General features: G+C 43.9%; 1 protein-coding gene across 4 annotated transcripts in view; it reads right to left on the bottom strand.

Annotated features, from left to right (window-relative positions):
- Positions 1–10,810: 10,810 nt before the first annotated feature.
- UGT8 (UDP glycosyltransferase 8) overlaps positions 10,811–26,626 on the bottom strand; it is a 34,908-nt gene continuing 19,092 nt past the window's right edge. For all 4 annotated transcript variants that reach the window (XM_066549419.1, XM_066549421.1, XM_066549422.1 and 1 more), the window contains 4 exons: positions 17,010–17,152; positions 15,392–15,468; positions 14,041–14,260; positions 10,811–13,109 (listed from right to left, as the gene is read on the bottom strand). In XM_066549419.1, coding sequence (XP_066405516.1) covers positions 12,746–13,109; positions 14,041–14,260; positions 15,392–15,468; positions 17,010–17,152 — 804 coding nt within the window. In that variant the 3' untranslated portion in view covers positions 10,811–12,745. The remainder of the gene's footprint in view (positions 13,110–14,040; positions 14,261–15,391; positions 15,469–17,009; positions 17,153–26,626) is intronic.

Raw genomic sequence — 26,626 nt, 5'->3', positions numbered from 1 at the left:
AGTTATTAACATATTTAGAGAGCAGTAAAGGAACATTTTAACAGAATTTTTTCCATCTGCTCTGCTGGGAAGCAACAGCAATTAATTTTGAAAATATTTATAAATTTTGCTTTGCAATTACTCTGTGTTTTGAATTGCTATTCATTTCTGTAAATATTTATTCTTAGAGATGGTGATTTGGCTATCCATTAGGACAAAGTAATTACTTCCCCTCATTTGTGCAGCCACTATTAAAATCTCTTCAGAGAGAGAATCCCAAGATGGTTTGTGTTGGAAGGGACCTTCCAGACCATCCAGTTTCCAGCCCCTGCCATGGGCAGGGACACCTTCCACTATCCCAGACTGCTCCAAGCTCCATTCAACTTGGCCTTGGACACTTCAAGGAATGGGGCACAGAGGGAATAACAGAGGGGATAACCCTGTTTTTGCCCCAGGTCTCATCCCTGGGGCTGATCAGGCTCTTGCCCTGTCTGCTCAGCTCAGAACTCCCAAACTCCCAATTCACTGGCTCACCACACTGCTCCCAGTGCCCTCAGATACAGGGCAGGAGGGAAAAGCCTAACTCAGAACTGTTTGTCCTGCTCTGGTACCTCCAGTAAAGACATCCAGGATTCAGGCAGTGATCTGATGGAGCGTATCCTTGCTGAGTTCAGCTGGAAGAGCCCTGATTAAGCAGGATAACACCCTGGGAAGCAGAGGGATTTCTGTTTACCCTAAGCCAACACCACAGTTTCACCCCAAGACATGCAGCCCTGTTGGGTGCTGAGTGTTCCCTAAGATACTCTGGGCACTGCTGGAAGTATCCAGCAGGCTTTTACCGTGGGCACTGATGTTTGCCATCAGGGCAGTCCTGCTCCTATCCCATTTATTCCAGAGGGATGCTCCACCAGGCTGTCCCTGCCCCCCTGACAAGCAAACAGGCTCTGAAGGGAGAGCAGTAGGAAGCATCCCACAGCCTGGGCCCTGGCTCTCTCGGCAATTCCTGTTTCCACGCACGCTGAGCCCCTGGCACTAAGGCAGCCTGTCATCTTTGTCATCTTCCTGTCACTGCTGTCTCTGTCAGCTGCCCCTGGGGAATGGGAATCAGACAGAAAGCACAGCTCTCACCAGCCGGCACCATCCCCCCTCCTGCCTGACAGCAAATCCCCAGCTCTGCTGGATTGTCCCTATCAGAGGTGTCTCTGTCGTGCAGGCAGCGATCCAGGGAGCAGGGGGATGTGGTGACACTCCAGAGGGTGGTGGCAGGCTGGGGAATGAGCTGTGGGTCAGTGCGCAGGGCATGTTTGTCCTCATTTGTACACAAGCTTTGACTTTGGGTTTTGGCCGCTTAGTTTCTCTGCAAAAAAAGGCACTGACTGAGGGCACTCTCCAGGTGTCAATCCTGACTGTCCAACAGCTACTCCACAGTAACAATCCCAGCAGTGACCACTGCCATGGGCTTCAAGGGCAGGCTGGTTGAGGCTTGGAGCAACATGGCCTAGTAGAAGGTGTCCCTGACCATGGCAGGGGTTGGAACAAAATGAGCTTTAAAAATCCCTTCCAATCCATAGTACTCCAGGATTTTAGGATCTTACCTAAAGAAAAAGCTTTAGACCCTATTCCAGGAAGAACTGCAAAGGAGTTCAGGCATGTAAGTACTCCTCACAAAGGGCACACACCTCCTGATGTTTTCACCCATCCTCCCCAAATACCATTGAGTACTTTGCCCCAAGCTGTGAGGTCACCAGAGCCCCCACGAGCCCATGGAGTGGCTGTGGAATGTGCTAAAGCAACACGAAAATAGCTGCAATATCTGAAATCCCAGTCATCTTGGGAGACCTGCCAGAGTGTTCTGGCTCAGAGCTCCCACCTCATCCATTGGGAAGGCCTTGTCTACAAGGCAGCACCTGTGGCAGAGAAAAATCCCTGTCGGTGTTTTCCTTTCCAGAGTACCATCCATCCTGAGCAAATAGACCTTGTTCCTACAATCCATCTGCTCTGGCTTCAGGATGTGGCAGAACATTTAGTAAATGGGGACGTGACCAAAACCATCTCCCCACAGTCAAACTCCCCTGTTCCCTCAGCCACCAACACCGCCAGGCTCCCCTTCCTGGAGCAGCACAAGATCTGTGTTTGGATTTATTTATTTATGTACCAACTGCCCTTCCTGGTACACCTTGTGTGGGAGGAAGAGCGATCAGAATGGCTGCTGTAATTGAGGAGCACAGTCCGTTCTACTTCTTTGCTATAATCGGGAATTCTGACAAATCGTTCCTCCCCAAGCTTCTGGCTGGTAAAATGATTTAAGACATCAGGATTTCAGTCAAGCAGGGTAAGAAAGGCTTTTTTCCCCAGCTCAGAGCCATGGTCAGCACAGCCCCTCTGCATTGCTGTTTATTATACCTCATTTACTCTGATCTACAGCTATTACTGAACCCAAGTTCAAAATGTGTGAAAACCACATTTCCCTACAGGCAAGGCAAATTTGGCTTGTCAGAAGCACGTCCTTCATCCCTATCCACATCATTCCATTTGGGCTATCCTTGCCCTCCCTTCCCTTAAAACTTTGGGTCTTGTACTATCTCTCCTCCAGCCTACAGACCAAAAGACTTGGAGCAGGCTATTTCATGTATTTATCCTTCCTGAAGATGAAGAAGTGGCACCATTCCCTGTGCCACTTGGGTAACACCCAGATTTCTCCAAGGCTTTTCTCCAGCCACACCAGCTCCCACACACTTTAACCTCTTCCCTGTGACTTTTCCAGGATCTGTGTCTGTGCCACAGGGGATTTTCTTACCTCTTTGTGCATCTCCATAAACTGGCTGTGTCTGCAGCAGTGGAACTCCAGGAAACACAGAATGACAAGGCTGCAGAGCCATGTGCTGAATTTCACAGTCCAGCTCCCCGACACAGAAGACAGCCCCGTCTCTCTTGTGCATCCTCCAGCCTCACAGGGCTACAGTGCTCAGCAATTTATATTCATCAACCACCTGACACACATTTTTATGGATTACACTTCCAGCCTGGAGCCTATTAAAACATCAACAGACAATGCAGAAGTTATTTAAAGTTCTAAACCACCCCCCCCCCCCCACTTTGTCACTGCAGGTAAACAACATCCTCTAACAGTGCTTTAATACATACACAGAGTACCCACTCCAAAACATTTGGGATTCACTTCAGAAGGGTGAGGATTTGGGGAATATCTCCACTGGAAGCAGCTGCAGTAGGAGAATCTGGGCCCCTGTGTTTCTATCCTCTCCCAGATGCCCCCACAGACCTGCAGCTTCACAGCTCCTGCCTTTGCAGGGCAGTTTCTCTAACAAGCTGAATGCTGCTATGACAGGAAGCCAGCCCCTGGAGCTTCAGACTATCCCCAGGACATGTGTTCATCTCCTTGGCAATAATTTTTCCTATATACATATAAGCAGTCAAACAGCACAAGTAAATACCCCACCATATTAAGGAGGCCTGAAGCAAAAAGCATTCCTGGAACAAAGCCACATATTTACAAACAGAATCAGGAGGAAATGGGTCCTGGGGGGAATTCACAGGAATCATCCCACCATATACTACACTGATATGGCACCATGGATTGTACAAGGCTAACATGGAAACAGAAGTTGGAATTCAGCTCCTTCACTTCTCTGAGGGGCTGATTCATCTCTGCTGATGAAGAAAGACCTGAGGTGCTCAAGCTTTCCCCTGATTTGTGGATTGAAATGCATCTGAAATCTCAGAAGAATCATTCCCATGACCAACAAGGTCAAGCCAAGCAGGATTCCTTTTCAACCTTTCAAGCACTAACTTGCTTTTTAATTTCTTTTTTAAGCTATTGCAGAATCCATTTGGGTTGAAGATGAATGTCAGAGCAAAGCCATTAAGCAATGCCAAGGATGCTCTGAACAACCTCCAAAGTTGCCTTGAGGAAGTCAGGGTGTTAATTCATCAGGAACAACATTATTTGTGATATCTGCTGATTCCCACTCTGTGACTCATTCCCACCTTCCCTGAGTTAGGGATGCACTGAGGAAAGGAATACAGCTAAATCTTTAACTAGCAACTATTCTTCTGTACTTAGGAACCCATTATTTTTTGGGAGTAATTTACTCCATACAAGCTATGTGAATCTGGAAAGGTAAAATATGTGGAGAAAATGTGTTCATTTCCCACCCCAAAAGCGGGGGAAACCAGGGGGTTTAAACCCTGGTTTTAAACCCTGGTTTAACCACCAGGGGTTTAAAAACATTACCAGTTCTCAAATTCATCTTTGAGAGAAAGGATGCAGCAGAATGAAGGGGTAAGACATGACCTTGTAGACCTTAAAGTTATCCCTGCCTAAGGTCACCCGTGTTTGGCAAGGCTGAGATGAGACAAACTGCTGCCTTGGGGTTATGAGTGCATGCATGGACGTTATTCCCACATCGAAAATAAATCCCCACCTGCCCATTCTGGCTATAATTTTATCTCACATTTCCCTGCCATCACTGACTCCTTTCACAGCTGCACTTACATCCAGATTTTCTTTCCCTCAGCTTTAAAGCTGTGGAGCAGCAGCAGATTAGGGAAACAAGGCCCATTCTCAGCATGGTGCAGGGGCTGCAATTTCATCCTGGGATGGGGCTGCTCCACCTGAATCCTGCCTTTGTGCTGGGGGCACCAATGGGAGCCTCTCCCAATCCCTGAATCACCCCCTTGTGTTCAGGCACAGACTGCACTTGGTGCTAGCCAGGTCCTCACAAATCCAAAGGCACTGGGAAGGACAGCCAGGGCAGGGCTGGAGCAGGATCCACCCAGAGCTGAGTCCCCCAAATTCCACTTGGGCAGTGGTGGCACCCTTCAAGCCTGCAATTAGTATTTGCCAGGGAGATTCCCTGTAAAATAGAAATTTCCCATTGTCCTAAGGAAAAATAAACATTACCTTTCTGTTTCCCCAGCCTTCAATCCCAAAGCCAAGCATATTCATGGCTGTGACTTTTGCTCCTGACACCTGGCTCTGCCCTCAGAGCCTTGCACAACACAGGAGATGTAAATATGGGAAATTAGTGGGAAAACACATCTCCTGAACCACAGGGATCCTCTGGGACAAGAGCAACATGTGAAAGATTCTACTTGACTTATTATAGAGATCAAGGAATGGGGATAAGAAAAAGGATACTGCAGAAGGGCTCAAATCCCAACAGCATTATCTAATGAAAACTTATAATAAAGAGCACATAACATCCAAAAAAACCCTTCCCAGGGAGGAAGCTGCAGCTCTATGGGACATGGCAAAAATGTCTCAGTGCTTCCCTTCTTTTGTTGTTGGTTTGGTTTTTGGTTTTGTTTGTTTGTTTTTGTTGTTGTTGGGTTGTTGGTTTTTTTTTTTGGGGGGGGGGGAATATTTGTTTGTTTTGAGGGTTTTCTGAAGGTCGCACAGCCCCAAGGGGCAGCAGAAAAACACTTTTCCCGAAAAGCAGGAGGCTCCTTCCCGGCTTGCGGGATCGTGACGCCAGGTGGCAGCACAGCCCCACCTATGGAGAACAGCGGGGGCATTGGAAAACGGGAGGGAAAAAAAGATGAAAACGGAAAAAAGCGGCGGATGTCTAACAGGGTGTCTGCAGGGAAAGCCGCTCTACTGTGGGAATACCTTCAGTGGGATGCTCCAGCTTCCAGCCCCGGGAAAAAGCACCACAAGGTGCTAAAGGGCTGGCACAGAAAACAGGGATATATGGACACAGTTGTAGGATGTTGACACGTGTACAGGGGTGCACACATTTGTTATTCTTCTTCAACCCCTCAAACAAACAAACAAAAAAAATCTTATTTTTAACCAGAAGCACACATTACTGTAAATTTCAAATAATGCCATGAACTGGGATTTTGGATCTCAAGTTAAAACATCAGCCAGGATGAGAAGCAGATTTTGGATTGGTTTAGGCCTGTTAAACTCCCTTTTAAAAGCAAAAAAGCACACCTCCTGAGGAGAGCCATCCTTTCAATCAGATAGTGAGAAGCCAAGGTGATGCTGGGAAACACTGAGATATTTCCCAGCCCAGAAATGCCCAGACGTGGAATAGAAAGTGTTTTCCAGTCTGCATGTGCGCCAGAAGGGGCTGGCTCCAAGTTCATCAAGCTCCAGAGTGAAACTAAGCTGCATTTTCTTCCTGTGGTACAATCAGAAAGCCACCAGCCTAAACCACAGAATGAATCATGGAACTACTGAATAGTTTGGGTGGGAAAAGACCATACAGCCCATCTGACTCCAACCCCTTCCACTACAACAAGTTGCTCCAAGCCCCATCCAACCTGGCCTTGGACACTTCCATATTCTCCTGCCCAACTTCCCCTTTACCTTTCTGGCTTAGCCTCACAGAATAGTTATTTGGCTAAACTCCCTTCCTAGGCCCTTTTCCACACTCCTTGCTGTGTAACCTCAGCTCCTCCCAGCCTTTGTCTGTCCTTGGTGGGACAGAACAAGCTGGGCATTGGCTTTTCCTTCCTTGAAATCTGGTGCCAACAAACCCAGGGGTTCAGGGATGCTGAGAGCAAAGAGCAGCACTCCAACAACTGAGTGCTGGAGCAGCCTGTCCAGAGAGGGGCTGGGGAGACTCCTTCCCTGGGAATATTCAGACCTACCTGGACATGATGTCCTGGGGAGAGCAACTCCTGTCAAGCAGGGATTTTTCTGGGAAGTGGTCGTCTCTTCATATTTCTCACAGAGTGAGGCAAAGCATTAGGAGAAAAATGCAAATAAAGGCAGTGAGGAGAGTGAGGGGCAGCAATGCTTCAGCAGTTATGGGAATATTAATGTTCAGCTCAACTGAACTTCCCCAAAAATGTCAATAAGAGCTGTTCTGGCTTGCATGATTGGTCCCTTGCCATGGATGATCTCTCACACCACACCTGACATACCTTTCCATGGCTCCAGCCCTGAGAAGCAATTGTTCTCTGCCAGGAAGTTCCTGAACTGTGCACACTCAAGAGGCTGAAGGAACTCTCCCTTGGCACCCAGACTGTCCCTGAACACTGAAGGGGAGCAACAACCTGGCCTCCATTTTACACAGATCGTGGTGGTTCAGGTAATTCAGCCTCAAATATAGCTCAAATTGAGTTTGTAGGCTAAAGACTTGAGAAATCAGCCTTTAAATAGTGACCAGAATTATACATGGCTTAAATCCCTCTAGCCTGAACACTGATATTTGAACTTGGCCTGGACATCTGCCCTCTGGCTGCCACCCACACAGCTCCTTTATTCCCCACTCCCATAACTGGGATGTAGACCATGTTCCCAGTCATGGTGTGAGTAAAGGGACCTCTCATCCCAGCATCCCCACCTTGAAGGCTCCTGCATGGCCCAGGGCAGCTACCTTCTCCTGTATCCCAGCCAGGAGCAGAGGGCAGGAGATGAGGAGCCCCTACACAGATCACCCAAGATCAACCAGCAAGTGCTGGGAATAATCCTTCCTGTCCTGGAACAGAATGGGAAAACTCAGAGCATTAAAGACAACCACTAAATAGCCTGGCCAGAGAAGGCCACAGGGGTCACCTTTTTGGCAGGGCAATGACCTGAAAAAGGTACAAGGACACAGCAAGAGCATGAGGCAGAAGTGACACAGCAGGGGGGTACAGTCCTGACATGAGCTCCTGAGAGATTCCACAAACAAATTCCTCATGCCATAGGATGGATAAATCAAGGAGAAGGTCACACTCTTGCCATTCCTCCCCCACCCCTCAAGGATTGCCTCTGTGTTTTCTCTCTGCCAACACACCAAGGTGTGCCCTCACCAGGACAGCCACCCAGGTGGACATGTGGTGACTCCTATGACACAAGGAAGAGTGTCCAGCTTTCCCAACCTTTCCTCCCACACCCAGGAACAGCAGGACTGCCCAGAACCCATCCATAACAATACATCTGGTGAAATGGTGTGGGTCTGTGGGACATTTCCTGAAGATGAAGAAATTGGCTAAGAAAGTAGTAGCAAGAAAGTTGGTCACAGGTCTGGGAATAGTAACCTACCCTAAAGTTGCTCTTACATCATTTGATCAGTGGTGACAATTTGTTACTTCTGAAAAGTTGTTTTACCTATAATGTTACTTTAACCCTCTTAACTAAAAAAGCTTTTTTTTTATACACCCCCCCCTTAATTTGATACAGCAATCCCATCAGGCTCCCAAGGATAGACTGGAATGCTTCCTATTGTTACCTTGAGATGCTCTTCTCTTTACATCCACTAAAACACAAAAAAACAAAGAAAAATAAAATTAAAGAAGCTGATGAATCTTTGAGGAATCCCAAGTGTCATGAACAGGTGTGGATTCATTTGCCTTTTTTGGAAAAGCATGGAGTCACAGAGTCCTGCCCCTCATTGCATGCCATTCCTCACCCCCTGGTTTCTTCACTGCTCCATCTGCTGTTGTGAGGCTGCTCTGAAAGAGACAAACAGGGAATGACCTGGGGTTTATTCCCTTAGGGTTATTTTTAACCTGGATCTTCTCACCCTGTTCGTTTGTGGTGCAGCTCCACACAAAGGAGATCTGTCTGCAAAAACCAGGAACCACTTGCAGTCCACAGCAGGAGAGGTGGCCAGTACGAATGAGTCCTTAAAAAAGAATGGATGAAGTTCTTGTACCTGAGTAATTCAAGCAATGGGATCCAGGGAATAAACTATTCCCCTTGCTGTGCCCAGCCATCAATCACACTCCAAGTTCCTATAATTTCATCTAAAAAAGCAAATTCCAGCATTTTCTTCCAGTAAAAGCAATGCAGATTTTAATCATGCGTCTCCATGTCACGCTTTTCTCAGCGCCACCAAAAGACCCAGAACTGCACCTTTTCCCAGACCAGAGGCTGCAGAGCCAAAAACAACAAAGAGAAAAAGCTAAATAAACATTTCTTTCATCAAGAAGCTCATGGGTGAGGCCTGAAGTGTTGAAAGGTCTTATCTGCAGTGAAATCCAATGTCCAAACTTAAATCTCAGCTTGGAAACGCTCCCTGGGGTGAGGCCACCTCCACCCAAGAGCCAACAGAGGCCAGGGAGGACATCCAGGATCCACAGGAGCTTTCCAGACAAGCAGAGCTGGGATGGAGCTACTGGAACAGCTTCTGGTAGAGTTAAGGTGTCCCCAGGTGAGTTCTGGAAGGCAGAACCAGGAGGGCAGGGAAATACCAAGGGGGCTTCGGGAAAATGGCAAATCAAAACCTGGCAAGCTCAGAAACTAACACACAGTAAAAATGCTGCTGAGAAAGGCTGCTGAACCAAAAAGGGAAAATACAGAAACATTCAGAAAAAGATGCATAAATGCACAAAAAAGCAGGGCACAACACAGTAGAACCTCTTACAAGAACAGGCACATGTGTTAATTCCTTATAGAACTCTATTTTCTCTACATATATATTTACTGTCTCTACTAAGTTTTCCTCAGTGGTCATCTCCTGGAGCTGAAAACTCCTACCCTTGCCATAAATCTCACAGGAGCAGAAATTAGGAATTTATTCAAGGTCTCTGAGATTATCACATATCTGCTGCTTCATTTCAAGAAGCAAAGAGCTGTTTGTGTTTAGAATGAGAACAATTCCTTCCCATCAGGCTGTCACAGGCATTCAGTGCATCTTTTTGCAGAGAGCTTGGAAAATGACCAGGTGAGCTTTGAAGAGCACAAATAACCAGAGACATCTCCAGAGAATGCTGAACATCCCTATGCCCACTGCAGCTCATCATTCTATCCCCTACTCTAATAGTAAATTGCAGAACAGGAATTTCCAAGCTTTCCCTAAATACTGTTCAGCCTTCCATGCCTTCAATCTATGAGGAAGACAGTTTTTTCTATCCAATTTTTGTTTCATTACAGGGTAACCAGGACTGCCCAACACTGTGTGCTTCTTCATTTTACAGTGAAATGAGATTCAGCATTTGCTGGCCTCTGTTTGAGAAAACACACACATACCCATAAATAAACCAGCTTTATAGCTTTCAAAAGGTGTGATTTTCATTAGGATAAGTAAGGCCCAACTGTGGTATTTTCCAATTGGTGGCAGAGCACTGTCTTGGAAGATGAACTCAGTTTCTCTGTTCAATGCCTAATAACTAATATTGATCAGAGGGGTGACTAAAGCCTCAGTCCTGACACTGTGATGCACTCTGGAGATACACATGTGTTTTTAAACCCTTCCTTTAACATTTCTTCAGCCATCTGGCTGATTCCAACACTGGCTGGGCACCAACAGCAATCACTGCTCCATTCTGTCTCTGAAACACAGGAACAACTTGCTTGCTGTGGCAAAGAGGGGATTGAAATAACCACAGTAACAGCTTTTGCCTGAACTTAGAAGGAAGTTGAAACACAACAGGTATTTCTAGACATGAGGTGGATCAGCCTCATCAGGAATTTGGCAACACAATGAACACAGCAACTGCCTCTTCCTGCAAAAGAACTGCAGCATGTTTGGACCTACAGAGACTACTCAAGAAACCAATCCATCATCTCAGCTAACATCACTGTGAAAAACCTTTCAGCCCTGCTTTTCAAGTCAAGAGTTTACCAAGTACAGGAAAACAACAAAACAGAAACCACTGTGCCAGCTATGTCCACCAACCTCAAAAAACTTGAATTGCTTTTAAGAAATGTAATGAACCATTTTCTCTTTCAATTCAAAGCTCCTACAGGAAATGGACCTACACTCACAAAAACCAGATATATTTTTGATTTCAAATATATATCATGCACCACAGTAAACACTGAAAAGTTAAGTGTACCCCAGTAAGCATCCACACTTAAGTACACACATACAGTGGGTACTTGGAGACAACCAGCATCCAGCTGAACAAAAATATACTTCCAACAACAGAATTTCTCTATTAAATCCATGTTTATTGCTTAAGTTTTATCACAGTGGAGATTAAATTATGCTTAATCATCCGGTCAGTGCTTTTGTACCTTCTTTAATGCCAAAAAACCCCCACATTTTAAACCAAGTCATTCATACACTCGAAGTCTTCTCACCATCCCACCATTCATCGCCTCTGTGTGCTCCTGTAGTTGCCACGGGCTGCGAGATTGTAAAAAGGTATAGCTAAGAGGCTTATATTTATAATACCATTTTTGTGTTCAAGTATTCAGAGAGCAGCACGAGGAGCTGCCCTGCATATTAGAAACATATCTGCACTGTTATTTATTGCTGTAGGACCGAGGCTCCTGATGGAATGGTGATGAAATTTTGCATCACTGTGTATGAATATGAGCTCAGCATCCCGTCATCATCCCAACTCCTCCCATGTTAGTGAGCGACACAAGGCAAAACCTCAGGACTTCCCTCTTTTCCCTCTCAGCCACGGGACCTCGAACTACAAATAAATAAAGCATACACTCACAACATGTGTAGTGCAAATTCCAAGTAAACAGAATGACACAGAAATAAAACTCAGAGTTGCCAACTTTGGTTCAGCAGGGCAGCAAGGATCCCGTGCCCAGCATTCCCACCCCGGGAGCGTGGGGTCCCGTGCGGCGACAATGATTGAAGGAGGCTGCTGGGGGCAGGGGGACACGGGGCCACCTCCACAGCCAGGTGACCAGGCTTCACCCCACACATGCCACCAGCCCCAGGCAGGACAGCCGGACACAGCCCGCGGCACAGAATTCCTATTGGCAACAAGGTGGAACATGGATTGCGTGGCCCAGACTAATAGAAGGTAATGTTTCTGTTTCTCCAGAGACAACTGTTGAAAGAGAACATCTACAACATTGCGATTCAGAAAGAACTTAATGAGAATTAACAGGAAAGACATTCAACTCTGGGGGAGCGCTGTGTGGGGGTCGTTCCCTTTAAACAAACCCCAAGGAGTGGTTCGAGTCTTGCACAGCTCTGGGCCATCACAAAACCTCCTGCACTAAGCACAGAGCTAGATTTTTATAAGTTTTTTTTTTTTTTTTTGCTGTTGTTTCACTTATTTTTCTTAATTATGCAAATCTACTTCCCACACAGCCATATTTGGAACTGAAATAAGACTCCCTAATATTTTTGTGGCATAAATTCCGTATGCAGAGAAAGGCGACAACATTTTGTCTCAGTTAAAGTTAGGACACACTGTAGACTTACTCAGGACCCTTTCCTCCAAAGTACTGGTAGCGAGCAGAAGAGTCATGCAGCTTTATCAGTAAAACGAGTACATATTTTTGCCATTTTTCTTCAGTGCTCTTTAAGATTATTCTTATTTTTTTTAACATTTGTTTTCTCAGTCCACAACTTGCTATTTCTTGCATAAAGACTGGGGGAAATCACTTGTGTTTTAAACAGCATTCTTACACAACAGGTTGAACCTTCCACAAAGGAAACACAGAACTAGCACTAGAGAGTTCTCTCAGCTAAAAAGATGGAGATATTAAAATAAAAAAAAAGGAGAACACCTCTGCAAATAAAAAGAAACCTCTCCTCATTTAGGACACATACACTGAGCTTTTAAAAGCTGAAAATTCATAAATACGGTCATTGTATAGAACTTCAGAGAATTAAGGCTTCTAAAAACTTCAGTGCCAAAATAACCTCTCTGCATATCAGTATTAAGAATAAAATATTTTCCATTTTAGGTTGTGCTTGCCTTTTTTTTTGGTTTTTTTTTTTTTTAAGACCTCTCTTAGTTCCGTAGAATTTTGTCACATAATATTACATACTGACGGGGAGTGTTAGAACTGCTTATTGAGGTTTTAAGTAGTTGTTAGAGACTAAGTTACAGCGATAAAATTTGATTACTGATCTGATTCATTACTACTTTACATGGGGCTGTTGGCTCATTTCACCTTTTTTTCATGCTTAATGTGGCCGTTCCTTCTATACTTGCCATTGGGGATCCCGTTCTGGTAGTGTCCATTAACAGCGCTATGTTTGTCATTGGACCAGAGATGTTTGCTCTGCTTGCAGATTAACTTTGCCATCCTGGCCAAAACATAGTAAAGTAAGGCAGTACCCACTAGTAGGACCAAGGCAATATCCAGTAAGAAATACTGAAAGAGGGAGATGCTGTAAACAGCAGCACGCAGGTGCTGGGCTCCATTGTGGCGCAGGATGTAGTTGATCCAGTACACAGTCCGGTTCACTGGGTGGCCAGGCTGGTCCTTGTGGATCTCCGACAGCCGCAGCGCCCGCTGCCGATAGCTGGGGGAGGGAAGCAAACAAGGAAGAAAGGAAAAGCTGTCATCTCATTGTGCAACTAAATCAGCAGAGAAATGGACAACAGTGAGAAACCTGGGGTTGATTTTGCAATAAACCATTTCCGCCCAGGTCAGGAGTTTCACCCAAAACTTTTGGTTTTTCACCCCAGCAGCTGACCCTGCCAATTTCTTCCTTTCCTGTCTGCAGCTTATTTACACAGGACTTGCCTTCACACCAAGGATAATTGCACAAGGGGAAGGTGATGCAACTGATGTTATCGAGGTTGCTATCAACATTCCCCCTCTCTGCTGCTTGCTCCTGACAGCCATCTCCTTTCCCAGAAAGGCTCAGCTGCCATGAAAGCAAGAAGCATCAATAGCACCATGCTCCAAAGTTAGGGTTAGCCCAATACAATATACTGCCAGATAACCCCTCACTCATTTTTATCTGGATATGAATGGTATTATGAGCCAGAACATGAAAATAACACTAAGTATAATTTTTTTAATAATAAAATCACAGAACTTAGAGGCACTCTTCCTGAATATCTCCCCATTTTAGCTAAAACCCAAACCATGTACATGTATCTTGCTCCAGGCAGCACCACAGCCAGACTGCGCGTGTGGAGTAATCAAAACAGACACAAAGGGACCTTAGTCTGCAACACGGAATAAGTTGGGACAGGTTTGTTTCCATAACCTCTGTGCCCTCCACATGGCAACTGCTACAAAGAGCAAGCAAGACAACTGAGTTTTGGTGCTGAGCAATTAGCCCAGCACCCACACAGAAACTTCAGCTGTTGGGTAATCCTGGGAAATGGGACAAACACCCAGACTTGCCTCAACTGCACACATAAATCATAAAAGACAGTTTTTTTCCACTGCACAACGGTTTCCTATCCATTCACACACAAGCACAATGGCTCATTCCATACCTGGGGTCATTAATAACTTTTACTAGGGCTTCATAGAGCTCACTCTCGGTCATGGTCTTCCAGTTGAGCAGAATTCCCATCCCTTTGGCCTGCACACGGGTCATGGTGTCGTAATGGTCACCGAAGAGGGGGATGCCCACCACCGGCACCCCGTGGTACATGGTCTCAAAAATGCTGTTCAAGCCTCCGTGACTGAGGAAAGCTTTGATGTTAGAGTGACCTGGAACCACAAGAGGCACCAAGGTTACAAAATGCACTTCTATCTCCTATTGTTGAAGCACCTGGGTACAACAAATTGATCACCATGTTTCTATAACTGCAACTCTGGCAGGTTAATGTTACTGCAGCTTGTTCTGAAGTTCTACCTTGGTGAAATTCCTCCTCTGCTAAAATTCCTCATGCATTAAATCATTTCCTTACGCACTGAGAGAGAGAACAGCCAAAGTAAAGAAAGAAAATTCTCATGTGTATGAGTAGTGTAAAATGATTAATGGAGTAATTCATATGCATTGCCCACTCCTGAGGAGCTGCAGGTGGTGACTCCAGCAGGTCCAGCAGTACACCTGAGCAAGGGGGAGCACACTTGTATGGAAAATATTTTTTTTAACGGCAGGACAACTGAAGTCACACTCTCCCTCAAGTTTCACATGCCTTACTTGAGCTTAGCAAGACCTGACAATCACAGCAACAGCCTCATGTGATGGGAAAAGCAGCCTGGCTGCCTCGGAGCAACCCTGTAACCAAAACAAATCTACCTGCTCTAGGAGTCATCTGCCTACTCGCTACATTCTCCAGCTCACACACACTGATGCTTAATGCACTCATCAGCTCCCATCAGAGCTGTTTTGGGAACACACAGACATCCAGGTGTCCCAGAAGCAGTCAAATATTCAGTGGCCTCTCAGATCTGCAAGGGGCTCAGGCACCCTTTGACAGGGAAGACAAAGAAAAATAAAATATCAAGTTTCATTTCCCCCGAGAACCTGAAGCACCTCAGTTCAACAGAAAGGTTATCAGCTTGCATCACATACCCAGGTTCTGGTAGAGCTTTCTTGTCTTTATAAAACAGTATTTACGGACTCCTAAAACTTACTCTGATGCTCAGTTTCATGACTCCTCCTTGAACAGGGCTTGAACTTAGGGAAAACATGCAATTTGTACCAGGGAAAGACAATTAACAGAGTGGTGTTCAATTCTCTCTTCAGAGCCTAATTTCATATTCTTGCTCCATGACTGCCATGACAGAAATTATCCTGGCTTTATAATAGCTGCTAATTCAGTAGAGTATTTTTGGAAGAACAAACTGAACTCAAGAGAGAATAAGCAATAAATAATGGAAACAGATACTCACCAAGGAGGTCATTTTGTGGCAACCATTCGATCAGCTTGGTATTGTTGCCTAAATTCCTTGGTTTGTTTCCTGAAAACCTAAACCAGTAACATGAAATGGAAACAGTTATCAAACCCTCCCAAGCAACTACTAAAGGATAGGGTTGTTTTTTGTATTAGAGAGGACTGGAACTGCAACTTCAGAAAGAACCAGCTACATTCCCAATGAAGCAAAACATACATTGTTGGAACTCTGGTTACTGAACAAAGAATCCACAACACATCTTTGCAACTGGCCTGTACTTCTGTACGTTGAAAAAAGCCTAAATTATTTATGCTAAGTTATATAAAAGCAATTAATTATGCTAACTAGATAAATAGTTTCTTTATGCCCTAACTAGAAGGGCATAAAAAACTACAAAAATCCCTTGATTTAATATCATGACATTAAGACAACCAAGTAGTACTCACTACTTTTCTGTCCAACACACAGGTCCATGATCTAAGGAGCAAAACCAAACCCCAAAAACTCCAACTTACAGCTGACTGATCTATAAATACCTAAATTTTAATAGAAGGCTTTAAATGAAATTGTTCGGTTGACATTAAAAAAAAGCTGTCCTTATGAAAAATCCTCCAGATTTATTTACTACAAAACATGGATGCTTCCTAAAGAGGCATATTCCAGGGAAAACATAGTAAAAGGAGAGAAGAAAAGCAGTGAGATAAATTTGGATTATTAATTAGAAACCAAGCAGTGTTGTGGGATTCATAAGAAAACAAAGGCTCTACTCCAAACAAAAACTGATGTTATCTTCACTACCACAGATTCTGTGCCAGAGCCTGAAAGCATTCTGTTTTTCCTGTTCATTAGTGGGATTTGATCCTTGAACTACAGACAGCAGCAAGGACATTCCTTAAAATATTGTGGAGAACAGGCCACCAAAACTATTAATACAACTCCAAGAGTGTGGCAGGGTTGTGAGACACCTACATGAAGTGTAAGACACTGAATATTTGAAAAACAAGAAATAGTTCACATGAACTCCACCAAATCATATCAGAGATGCTTGACACCAAGCAGAGCTGACTAAACAGTTTTTGGATTTTTACAGGGAATTGTGAGCACCACTCAAGACGTTTTTAGAACTAAGAATGCTTCTTACTGACTCTGACTTCTGAAAATTTCTCCTCCTTCAATTTCTCACAGAGAACAAGCAAGTGGGAAAATCAATAATGAAAGGCTGTGTTTACACATAAAAAGAGGAAAAGGGCCCAAAAGAGTGAGAGAAAAGGGAAAGAAGAAAGAAAATGGAGGCTTTTCATCATCAGAATTCATTCTTGAGCCCTGGGGTAGTTCCTTCATCAAAAATAGGGACAGTAGGTCCTAAACGTTATAACCTTAGCTTGTTTTCACGGTCCCTAATCCTTCCAAGGACATAAACTCAGCCTAGGAGTGTAACCACGCCTTATTCTGCCACAACAGTAACTGCTTCTCCTTGTTACCAGGATATTGCAGTATTTTCATGTTGAGTGTTTTTCAGGAGTGCCACATCGTCTGTGCCACCCAGGCAGCCTCAACTCTAGTGGCAAACAAGCACTCTCCAAACCACCCCAAGTTGCTCCAACAGTGCCTTTACCTCCAGATGACCCTTTGGGGCAGCCTTGCCAGGGCATGTGCCAACTTATTGGCGATGTCTTCTGACAGGTACTTGACTCCAGCACCGAAGGAGACGAGGACAAAGCCGTTCTCGTGAGCGCCGCTCACCCACGCCTGCAGATCCTGTGGGAAACAAAGTTCACACTGAGCACTGCAGGCAAAGCACATGAATGGTAAGGAAACGTGGCTGTGAATGAGCAGTTGGTGGTGCATGTGATGCTTCAGAAGCCAAGGTTCACAAATCCCAAACATCCCAGAAGTCACTGGGAACAATGGCTCGAGATTCAGAATCCAGAGCAGAGGTGACAAACAGCAAAACCCTTCCGTGTTTGTTTTAGCTGCACTATTAACCACCAGCAGCTTCAGACAATTTGTCCCTCCTTAAATGAGCAGTTGACACACATGCACAAGTTACCAGGCTGCATTTTAACCCAGCAAGGCATAAATAAATCCATCTCAGTATCAGCTTGGAAGCCCTGCACAGGAGAAGTGTGAATGAAGCCCGGGACTCAGCTGTGTCATTTCCAGCCTTTAGCAATGGGAGAGTGCTTCAAAAGCCTCGTTTTGCTTTCATTTATATAAAAAGAATAAATACAACTTGAAAGAAGCCAGAGCTTCTAAAAACACTGTCAGTTCCTACTGCACAAGGAGTAAAGAAAACATACCTTTTACTTTTTAAAGCATGAATTTAAATTCTGGGTTTTCCTAACACATATCAGTCGGAAGAAGAATATCTCAGGATATGGTTTAATTCTGGTCTCATCAAGTTTAAGCACAAGCCTGCTCAACACCAGTGCAGCAATAGGAAATGAGCAAAGAGAAAGTGAAGAGCCCTGCTCACAATGTGCCTCTTGTCCTGGTAATAAATAGGAGGGCAGACAGTAATGGAGTAACGCCGAGCTGTCGTATCCCAGCACAAAATCCAGCACGCTGCACCGGGGGCTGTGTACTCTCTCTGCTGTAAAGCAAAATAATTTCCATTTTCTTTAAATCCACTGCTTGTCCTTCTCCAATGCACTCTTTTCCTTTTTTTTTGTTCATGTGGAGAGAGAGGGAGAAGGCAAAGGAGGGGAAGTGGCTCTGACCTGCCTCAAAGCTGAATCATTTATTAGGGCCTGAACTTGTGACACCAAAGTTTCCAAGTGGTTTTGTGATTTATTTAAAGCTCGTCCTTGAATCTTACTTCAGGACCTAAGGCACACTGCAAATGTCATTATATTAGTCACTGTAGTGCTTCAGCTAGTTACATCTTCAAGTCTTTTCCATCAGCTGTTTAAAGCTAAAGAGAAAATAACTTTTTGTGGGCTCTAGGACAAACCATCCTGAAAAGCTCAATATTCACAGGTCCTGGTCTTCACAGGGCACTCACCCAGCCAAAGCCAGAGGTGAATGGGACAAAGGACCTGATGTCAAAAATCTTCAAGTGCTTCCTGCTTTCTTCACTTTAGCCTTTATGGGTTTGACCTTTGGCAATGCCAGGTCCCTCAGAGCAGAGGGAAAGTCTAAATTAACTGGACATAGACTACTTACACAGGGCCTGATAGGATGAACCCAGAAATGCCAGGTGCCTGGAAACTGGTGTGGAATGGGTGAGGAAACAGGAAAAATAACAAGTGTCACTTGTGCTTTTATAGCGGAAAACCCATGGAGCAGTCTACTAAGCTCCAATTTGATCCCTGGAAAGCGATGGAAAAGAATCCTAGACCATCCTGGCATCAGAAGGTCCTACCTGTGACTACCTCTCCTTGGCCAGACACTTGATTTCTGCTGCTGGAAAGGAGCCTGTTCTAGCTGAGAACGGGCTCCCAATGCCACTGCTCCTCTGTGCTTTATGAGAAATTCTGGGAGAATTCAAAGACCCCATGTATTCACACAGTAACAATTACACTTCATTATAGAAGCATAGAGGAAGTATAAGTATTTCCCTGTAATGGAATTTCTAAAATAGCATTCAAAAAAGCCCCATATACAATACAAATAGCTGCTAAGTACTTATAATTTTATGTACAAGAAGAATAATTTTTAAAAAAGGAATTTTGTCACCTACAGACTTTTGCATTTTGCTGTGCAACAGGAAAGCAACCTGCCCTGTGTTGTTATGGTGGTTTCATAGCCAAGCCTCTGTAATCCTTTCCTTTGAAGGTAATCCCACTGCTTCAGTGGAACATCACATGGACAAAGGTGAATTTAAAATCTTGACAAGATTGGTCTTGGCAAGACAAAATCCTACCATCAGGCCGAAAGCATGGGATTTGTTTGTCATATAAAATGTGATTACATTAAAAAAAAAAAAGCTGGAATACTGAGGAAAAAAATAGTTTTTATCAACAGAACCTTAATATCCAGACCAGAGCTGGATGATGCCTGGCCAAAGCTGAAGCAGAGGAACCTAATGGAGTATCCTTTAGAATAGTAAATTAGAAAGAACGCAATTTATTCCTCAGGGTCAAAACTGCCCAGTGCCCACCTCAGGAAGACCCAGAGAGTTTGATCTCAGCTTGGTGTGTTTTGACATCATCTGGAAAGTTCTTTCCTACCCCAGATTTTATCTGTGTTTTACATGATGCTGTTACCAAGAGGAATTGTTTACCTGCCCTCTGACCAGCAGCCCCTTCCCAATCTGCTTCCCCAGAGGGGTGCTGGACATCATTGCTGCAGAACATCAGCTACAGACTTGTCGGGATGAAGGTTTTTCCTGCAAACATCTGTATCATTCCTAGCATAACACAGCCCTGATTCAAGGGGATCACTACAAATGTAGGGAGCTGGGTAAAAAATAGGCTATGGAAAAGAGGGAACTTACACTGCATCCTCTTAGAGCTCCCCAAGTCTGTGATCTGGATGATTATTATTCCATTATTCCCAGGTCCTTAAACTTACTGTAATTATCTCTGTGATAGCTTTTTAGCATGGAATTTCTACACAGAGGAGCAAGTGAAACTGAATCCAAGCGAGTGGCATTGCCAGGCCTTTGGTTTTAAGACACATCTGAGTGTCCTGGTACAATCAGCCAGGCCATGGCACAAAGCCTCAGTATTTTCTTGTATTTTGCCTGTTCTTTGTGCAGCATACGAGGTGTAGCTGAGATACCCACAGCAGATAAAGAGCAGGCTGTGCTCTTGGCACATCTCTGAAAGGGATTGAATACTTCAGCAGCACTGTGACTGTGGCTGTCAATGTCACTTCATTCTTCCATGTACACTCCTAATGATCACCAAAGAGAAGCTGGGAGCAAGGCTCACAGAACCTGAGCACTGGAAAAAGCACACACTGAGGCCACAGAACAGTTTTTTCTGCCTACAATTTCAGCAGCCCTCAGTCACCTTCCTACCTTTTCCACTCTCCAGGGCCATATTAGCCCTAACATCCCCCACAGCAGCCTCGATGAACCCACAAAAAAAGCCCTCAGAGACACCCAAGTTCATCCCCATGAATTCACCCCTTTCTTCGTCTTAAATCCACTTACACTTTTGACCTCCAGCACATTCTGCCCGGCGATCTAATTACTCTCTGTATGAAAAGGCACTGAGTCAGGATGAGTCATTAGAGCCACCCTCATTAAAATCAGCATTCCCTAGTTGGGCAGCACTTCACAGCTCCTGCCTTGCAGCACACCCGCCTCCTGCCCACTTTAAAGGATTTCCAGGTTTCCAATAAACTCAAGATGGTTTTCTTTTAACACAAGGAAAGGAAATGACCATTTTGGAGAAAAAAGTCGGGGGAGGGAGTTTGTTGCATGATGAGCTGCTTTGAGCCTTCCTCAAACTCTGATTCAAACTTCAACTGAGCACAGAAGTGAGAAGTTAATGCAAACTTAAGATATAAATCATCAGGACATGCACTTCTTTAAATGGCTCTTCCTTTCAGTGGCTGGAAGAGAACACCTAACCCTCTCCCGCACACAGAAATATAAGTAATTTTCAGGTTTTCTTAAAACTGAAAATTACAAGGGTTGAGGCAAGGGTTTTTTCCTTCTAAGTCCTAGCACAGCCAAGAGACAACATTGCCTCGCTGAGGCTACACTGCCAACTTGACAAACCCAGCAGTGACTTAGAAACAGGGATCAGGCTCTTCCCTTCCAAACCAGCAATCAAACCTGAAGGAATTATAACCCCCAAACCTGGATGAACTTGACACAAAACTGCCAATAGAAATGTATAATGAACAATCAGAACAGACACTCCCAGAGCTTGTGTACATCATGTCCATTCAAAGTGTAGGCCTGGGAAGCCTAATACAGCACATTCACATTCTGAATTGAACTGTAAACTAAGTTTTCCAGCTCAATTTTGCTTTTCATGCAGTTACAGCTCTATACACACTCATAATAAAGGACCACCTAATACACATATTATAACCAATTCAAATTTTCACTTAAACAGTTTAAAAAAATAATAAATAATGCAAATATCACCCAATACCTATATTAATTAAAATTTTCTCCAAAGTTATTTTAAAAAGAAATAAAAACTGCATACTAAAGCATAAAAAACTCAAAGGGCCTCTACTCAAAACACTGTGCTCAGCCCTGCCAGGTCTCTGCTTGTTTCCATGCAAGTTCTGTGCAAATCCATGTCCTTTGGGAGAAATAGTACAGGACTCTGTGCTTGAATAGGGACAAGAAGCACTTATTGATCCATGCTGTACTATAGGAGTGAGGGGGGAGGAATAAAGACATAAAATCCATCTTTTGACCAGTGTGAGACAGGAATGCTATTGTGCCAGCCCCACTGTGTGGGCTTTGTTCTGCCTGGTTGTCTAATTAGCCATTCTCTGCAGGCCCCAGTGCTGAACACACAGCTGTGAGCAGGGAGCGAGGGCCCAGCTGGCAGTAACCAGTGGTGCCTAATACTGAGCTTTGTTTCAAATAAACAAAGTGCACAAATACAAACATAACTGGGCGTAATATCTGAAGCTTCCCCCTGTTCAGCTGCTCCATTCAAATGTGCAATAGCACAAACGCCTGTTCTTCGGATATGGTTGCAAACCACCCTTTCCCCAAGGCAGACCACAGGCATCCTATGCAACTTCTACAAAATGCTGCTAAGAGCAGACAAAACCAGATCTATTTTAAATTAAGAAGCCACATTAAGCCATCTTTAGAAAAGAGATACTCACTGATAAATTAACAGAAAGGTATAAAGATTTTTTTTTGAGTGCCTAAACTTTTCTGCTGTCCTCTGAATAGTATTTCTCTCATGTGACATAGTTCAATCCTGTATTAATACATTTTTATTTCAGATTTTACTAACACAATGTATCAGAACAGGTGGTCTAAGGTCATACAGGTGCACTTATACAACCTTTACTATCACAAAACAAACAAAATAGTATCGTATAACCTGAAAGTTATAAAACCCCATAATTCCACAGGAAACTCAGAGAAACTATCACTCCAGGCAAAGTAAGCTGTTCGTATTTACTTGCCATGAATTTTAAGTCAGTCTAGAACCAAAAATGGGAGTTTTTATTTGCTTGGAGCAGCAAAGGACACAGAAGAGGCCAGTGCACACAGAGGGCACGAGGCAGAGGATGGAGTCAGCCTCCCTGACTCCGCACATCCAGCTGCTTCTGCTGGCTCCGCATCGCCCAGTGCCTCGCTCAGACTCCCAAGGTGATTTTCCACTGCTTGAACTCCTGCCTTGTAAAAACTAGGGGCCACTAGGCAAAAGCCATTCTCTCATTTTATCAGGACTTGCTCCTTTCCGTATCACCCATCTTAATTAAGTTCTTAGTTCAATTAAGGGCAGACACGCAGTTCCCAATGAGGATGGGACCCTCCCGAGCCCCAATGTCCCTCTCCATTAATGACAAGTTAATTCTTCTCTCCCCTAGGCTTTATTAATGAACTCTACCTTATACAACAAGTGCATGTAGTTAATATTCACACCATTTTTCCATATTTTGTAATTCATACTGGCACAGAGTGAGCTAACTCCAAAAACAATACCTTGTGCCCATTGAAGAAGCGTACCCAGACTGTGGCATTAGACTAAATCCCTGCTTTCTTGCCAGCTAAGAAGAAAGACTTAATCTGGTTTTTTGCTACCTGTTGGGAAACAAACTCTTAAAATCTGAACTGTTTCCTAACAGAAACCCAAACATTGCTAAGTACAGTCACCACATACTAATCTGAAATTGCTGTTAGCATTTCCAGTATTAGACACAGATTGAGCCCTGCTGAAAAACAGACATTTTCCTGCCATATTTTTCAACTAATTATTTGCTGGTTTTATATATACACCACTGTGTATCTGCCTTCTCCACAACATATGAGGTATAAAATTAAGTTTAAAAAAAAAGTCTTTAAAATCCTACAAAGCTTTCCAGTGCCTAGAATGTTGTATTTTTTGATCCCAGACCTTAACTGCCTTTTCCCATTTAGCATCCAAGAGGGACAGCAAGTTTAAGTCCATTTAACTTTAAAGAGGAATGTAATTCTCACTCCAAACCAGAGTGAGGAAATGCAGTCCCTCAAGCCTTGACTGCTTCACCTGAGCCCCCTCCAGAGCTGCAGGCATATCCAGTGAAGCTCTGGGAACAGGCTCTACCCAAAGCTAGAGGTCAACCAGGAAAGTGTCGCGCAAGGACTTCCCTGGTGCAAAAATCCATTACTCACCAGAGCTCTGGCAAGCACCCTGGGAAAGCAACCTTGCTTTTCAAATGAATGGGAGGAGTGGAAAACAAGGAGCTTGCCCTTCAGGAGAGGTTATTAAAATCACTGCAAAGGGATCCTCACACCCAGGGTTCCAATTGAAAACCTTGCTGGCATTACCCCACAGGCAGCATTCTGTTAAAAACACCCCCAAAACCACCTTCCTAAGCAGGAATGGAAAACTTGATTATCAAATGGAAATGCAAACCAAGGTCTTACCAACCCTCTGAGCTGCTCCATACAGAGGAAAAAACTCTACAGGCATTAAGAAAAAAACAGTACCAAGTATGGAGACTTTTTTACTTATTCTGCCTACAGAACAAAGTTAAATGAAATTGGTGAAAATACAGTTAAAAAGAAAATTGACAAGAAGCTAAATTATAAATACAGACCTCTGGACTACAGCTACTGACATACACCCCCACCCATAAATCCACATGATAATCTCATTTAACTGAGAAATTTTGTCTGTCATTGTTCTAGTATGACACCTGTGCTCTGTGGATGGTAGGACATAAGAACTCTAAACTGGAGCTATAAATCCTTTAATCTAACAACTGCAATTTCTTACTCATTTTCCTCTTCAGATAAAACAGGTTTTCGTTCTTCCTGGGGTTTACCGCCTCCCTTCTCTTTAACAGCTTTATAAATACATGTAAAGTGCATATATATATAAATATGCATACATATATATATGTACACAATACCCATATATATTTCTATTATATTTATATAAAAAAGCCATCAGTCACCACAATTTCTTTGAAAATGCTACGGTCAGCTGGCTTCTGAGCCTGTGTAAAACCCACACCTTCCAACCAGACTCCCCTTGTCAGGGTAAGCAGCGGAACACGCTGCCTGCAGAATTCCCCTTGGGAAGGCTCAGGAAGATGTCTCCTCACAAAGCTGGGGACACCTCATCCCCCAAAACAAGGTATTAGCCATAAACAAATTATCCACTTCACCTTTAAGCAACTAGGACATCTGAAAAGCTGTCTTGATTAATGATTTTTTTTTGAGTCAATAATATTAATAATTAGGTTTGCTACTTGTAAATGTCAAGCTTTGAGCACATCCCAACTTCCCAAATCATAGCAATATGGTACCCAAACTCAAGGATATTACCAATACCCCAGGAAAAAAGAACACCCTTTAAAATAAATTCCTATCTTCTGTTTTATGTTATAAATGGGAGAAATATGGGAAAAACACTGGCTTGTTATTTGTCCTCAACGGAGGTCATTCCTCAAAATTTTCCAAGAGACACTCACTTAAACCACTGCACGTTCCCAAACTGAATAAATCTTGTTAGTTTGTGTGTTCCAATATGAACATGATAAACTAGAATATTTAAAACCACAAAGCCTATTTACAGTAGTAGCTTAATAAAGTGTTGGGTTGCTAGGGGCTTTTTTTTTGTATGAATGAAAAAAAAACAAAGTCACTTCTCTTGGTTTTAGCTTTCAGCTTTCATCATCTGACCTATCCAACATCTAAGGTCTGCAACTTCTATTTTCCATTCCCAATACAAACAACTGCTTGAACTCAACAAATAACCAGCCTGGACTGTAATCCATGAACCAAGTAAACTCACTTTTTGATGGACAGCACAGGCTCACTGCAGGTTTGGTCAGCTCATGGGATGCCAGCTTTATGCCTGGCACATGCACCTGGAGAACCTGCCTTCCTCACAAATTTAACTGGAGACACTACCAAGCTCCAAAATCAGCCTTGTGTCCTTTTCCCAGTGTCTTGCACTAAACAGATACTGAGTCAACATTTCTTCCCAAATTTAAAACGCAGCAGTACAGGAGACCAGACATGGTTCACCAACCCAGTTCTGCTGGAGCAGCTGAGACTGGACACTACAGTTTTAGGACAGTGGGTACAACTCTTTCTTGTGGATCAAAACATCAAGTTCTGGGGGGAAGAAGCTTTATCTAAAACAAATTTCAGAGCTAAAAGACATGATCATACAGTTCAGTACAGAATTCACACAGTGCTGCATCATCTCCACCATCCTTAAAAGACTTTTTGCCTCCCCAGCTGACAACCACAGGCATTTCCAAACAGCTCTGGAAATGCTTTACATCATCAGGAACTTACTGTCCAAACAGGTCTGTAAGAACCATTTCCTGGACTTTAAAAATAATACTAAAGTGATGGTACTATGCCATGCACAACAATCCACTGCTACAGTCTGCAAGGGCTTATAGATGTGTCCTTGAATCCGAATGAAGGAGAAAAGCCACGTTTAAGGAATAAAACATCTCTTGATTCTCCCACCCCTTGTTCAAGATACATATCAGTATCAGCTAACACACCGAGTAAACATACAAGTGTCAGCAAGGCTCAGAGAGGGAAAAAAACCAAGAAAACAAACCAAAAAATACCAAAATACTTTTTAGTGAAGATATTTCAAAGGCACCAATTTGCTGCATAGACTTTGATCTGTATAATAACGAGCTCAGATAAGAGATGTCCATGGAGGAGTGAGGAAGTTCCTGTAATTATCTGTTGACAGCTGCAACTGTAAGGACAAGTTATTACTCCAAAATGAGAGCACCCTCCTCTGCAGCATAAATTCAGTTTCCTCATGGACTGAGTACTTCCCAAGGCAGCTGCTTGGAGCACCCCTCAGCTTCCTGCCCTGATTCAGGGACTTATCAGGCTGATTAATGCCTGGTATGCACCAACCTGGTCACAAGGCAGAAATGCCAGAGAAGAGGCTTCCCAAAAGAGTGTCCCTTTAAAAAGCCAGCTTCATTCAGGTCCCTCTGGAGAAGTGTAGTGAGAAAGAGGCAGAGGACCCTGTGATTTTCCTAATGGCCAATGACAGTTATCTGCAAAATGCTGCCAGGGAACACCATACCCTCAATAGTTTAAGGCACTGAGGACCTTAAGAACTTGATAGCCAGTCTCTTTCTAGCTTTTCATCCTTT

This window comes from Molothrus aeneus, chromosome 4, assembly GCF_037042795.1.
Source record: "Molothrus aeneus isolate 106 chromosome 4, BPBGC_Maene_1.0, whole genome shotgun sequence".
Lineage (NCBI taxonomy): Eukaryota > Metazoa > Chordata > Aves > Passeriformes > Icteridae > Molothrus > Molothrus aeneus.
The sequence above is the reverse complement of the archived record's forward strand: the minus strand, read 5'-3'. Positions and strand labels throughout refer to the sequence as shown.